This window comes from Limulus polyphemus, unplaced genomic scaffold, assembly GCF_000517525.1.
Source record: "Limulus polyphemus unplaced genomic scaffold, Limulus_polyphemus-2.1.2 Scaffold1317, whole genome shotgun sequence".
Classification (NCBI taxonomy): domain Eukaryota; kingdom Metazoa; phylum Arthropoda; class Merostomata; order Xiphosura; family Limulidae; genus Limulus; species Limulus polyphemus.
This window is the reverse complement of record NW_013666927.1, coordinates 288,995-291,731: the sequence shown is the minus strand read 5'-3', so window position 1 is coordinate 291,731 and position 2,737 is coordinate 288,995. Positions and strand designations below refer to the sequence as shown.

The 2,737-nt window shown below is 36.9% G+C and overlaps 1 protein-coding gene across 1 annotated transcript in view; it reads right to left on the bottom strand.

The window, feature by feature from the left end:
- LOC106463072 (putative fatty acyl-CoA reductase CG5065) overlaps positions 1–2,737 on the bottom strand; it is a 31,628-nt gene that overhangs the window by 23,733 nt on the left and 5,158 nt on the right. Inside the window, exon 2 of the mRNA XM_013923043.2 lies at positions 1,192–1,308. Within this exon, the coding sequence (XP_013778497.2) occupies positions 1,192–1,299 (108 nt within the window). The 5' untranslated portion in view covers positions 1,300–1,308. The remainder of the gene's footprint in view (positions 1–1,191; positions 1,309–2,737) is intronic.

Below are 2,737 nucleotides of genomic sequence, written 5' to 3'. Positions count from 1 at the left end.
GGGTTGGAGGAGTATGTCTCCCTTCCGTAGATGTCGGGTGCGTTCAGGGAATACTCAGGCTTGAGGTTTGTAGTAGCGGATGAAGTTAGCCGTGTCCCGCGGCGAGAAGTCGAATGGTAGTCCATCGTGGTTAATTGTCTCGCTTTATCTGGCACACTTATATACAAGAATAGAGGGCGCCTAGAAAATACTGGATTATTCGTAATGTTCCCCGATCCTTCTAGAATCTCATGACATGTTACTAGGGTCACGTGACTTCCGCTGTCGTAACAATATATATAAACAAACGCGGTAAACACGCGGCACTTTTTACAATGCACTATAATCAGTAGCGCCATCTACTACCATAACATTACGTACACGCAGTGGCTAAGTGGGCGGTATTGAGTTTCGTTAAGTGTGAATAATTATGTACAAAGCGTCCAAATGAGGTAGATGTAAAAGGAAGTACTCTATTTTTTTTATCTTAGACTGACCAGTGTACAAATAATATATTGTTTAAAAAGATAATGGAATAAATGGTATCAATAAATTTGATTTAATATATAATACCTTCTCAAATTTTTAATTTTACTCTAGAAATTTTTAATTTAGTCATAAATATTTGTAATATAAATAGCGGGTTACTATAATTTTCCTGAAGGGGTCATCTATTTTAACTACTCGCATTACTGTATAGTAGTGTGTTGTCTGTCAGTCAGTCAGTAGACAGTGAAATTACGTTGCAATTTGTACTGTCGTGATGCCAGTAAAACGTGCGCATACCATGAATCACGAGAAGAATTATTCCCTCTGTAGGCTACAACACAGTATGAGATATGAACTTCAAAAGCAATAAATAAAAATATTTGTTACTCTTAATTTTGGTTTTATTTACGCTACAAACAGAACACTTTCGGGGACCTTGCGGAAGTACATCTAGTATATATGTTTGTGTGAGAGAGAGAAAAAGAAAGACAGAAAACATATTACTTAGAAGTATTTAAATTTATCCAATCCGTAATAAAAAAGAAATATATATTTTTTCTTCCACACTAGTCTCTCGGTGGTCAGCGATAAGTCTCCGGACTTAGAATACTAAATCCAGGGTTCAATTCCCTGCGGTGGACAGAGTGTAGATAGCTTATTGTGCATTAAACTACCTTCGAACTGAGATATAATAGATAACACAAATTAGAAGAAAGATCCTACCTTTCCAATGAAACCGGTTGCTCCGGTAATGAAGACATTTTTTCCGCGATAGAACTCTGCGATCGGAGAGACCCCTTTTTTCTGAGTATCAGACGACAGACTCGGCATCTTATTAGTCTGAAAAACATTGACATAGATAGGTTTGTCACTTATTTCAATGATGAGTATATGACTTTTACCTTATAACAACTGGGCAAGTGTATTCTATTACTGGCCGTATGTTAACTATGGAAATATATTTTAAGAAAACTATATCTATATAAGAAATTTTAATGTTATTTATTTGAAACATTTATTTGCGTGAGCTGTATTTAACAGGTGAACTCAACAGACCAGTTTTTTTAAACTCAGAACCAAAATGGCTGGAAACAGAGAAGTGTAGCTTAGTGAAAGTCGGCAAGGCAAAATCAAACAAATTAACTCAAACTCAAACAATACTAAGGACGGGGCAGTGTTACGACAGCGGAAGTCACGTGACACTGGGAACATGCGCGCTGGAGTTTCTCGAAGGATCGTGAATTTGCTGGCAACTCTAGTCTGATCGAGATGCCCTCTTTTTTAATATATAGGCCTGGCAAAGAAAGCCAGAGATATGTAGATAATTGAGTCAACCGAACAGCAGTGACGGTGAGCCGTAAATTATGTGTGTTTTGCAGTCGTCGCATAGAGCGATATTATCGAACTTGTGAATCACTGTGATTTATAGCGTGTATTATAAAAGTTGTTAAGTTTAAAAAGACGAGAAACGTATTGACTGTGTTAATTCTGTGTCTTACCAAGTTTGTATCGAGAAAGAATAAACTATTTTAATCAAGAAAGGATTTGTATCGCTGAAGTTTTTCGGAAAGAATTTCTACCGGAAATTAACAAACAAGCAGATACATAACAATATTTTTTTAGGTACGATTTTTTGGGACTTCATTTACGTTTACAATCATTTAAGATCAAGGAGCTTTCTATAGTAATGTTGTTTTAAAATTGATTGTTTGTAATTAAGCACAAAACTACACAATGGGCTATATGTGCTCTGCCCACCACGGGTATCGAAACTCGGATACTAGCGTTGTAAGTCCGCAGACATACCGCTGTGCCACCGGGGGCTTGTTTTAAAATAATCATGAGGATGTACATAAATTCCTGTTCAGATGTCTATCCTACTAGGAAAATATAAATGTCTGAAAAATAGATTCGGTAACAAGTTATAAAGTTGGCTATTTTATTGGACACAAAGTCGGAGTTATTTAAGTCATAATATTAATAGACAGACATATCGAACTTGTAGTGGAAAATTGTTGTCCGTGTTTGATTGTTAGCACTAAAATACTCTGTCTGTTTTTCGTTACTAATGACACGGTAGTTCTTGTGTCATGAAAAAAATTAGTTATTTTGGATAACTTACTAATATTCACTGTGTTGCTTTTCTGTGTAAATTATCTCTCTATGGGGCCCGGCATGGTCAGGTGGTTAGGGTACTCGACTCGCAATCTGAGGATCGCGGGTTCGAATCCCCGTCCCACCATACATGCTCGCCCTTTCAGCCGTGGGA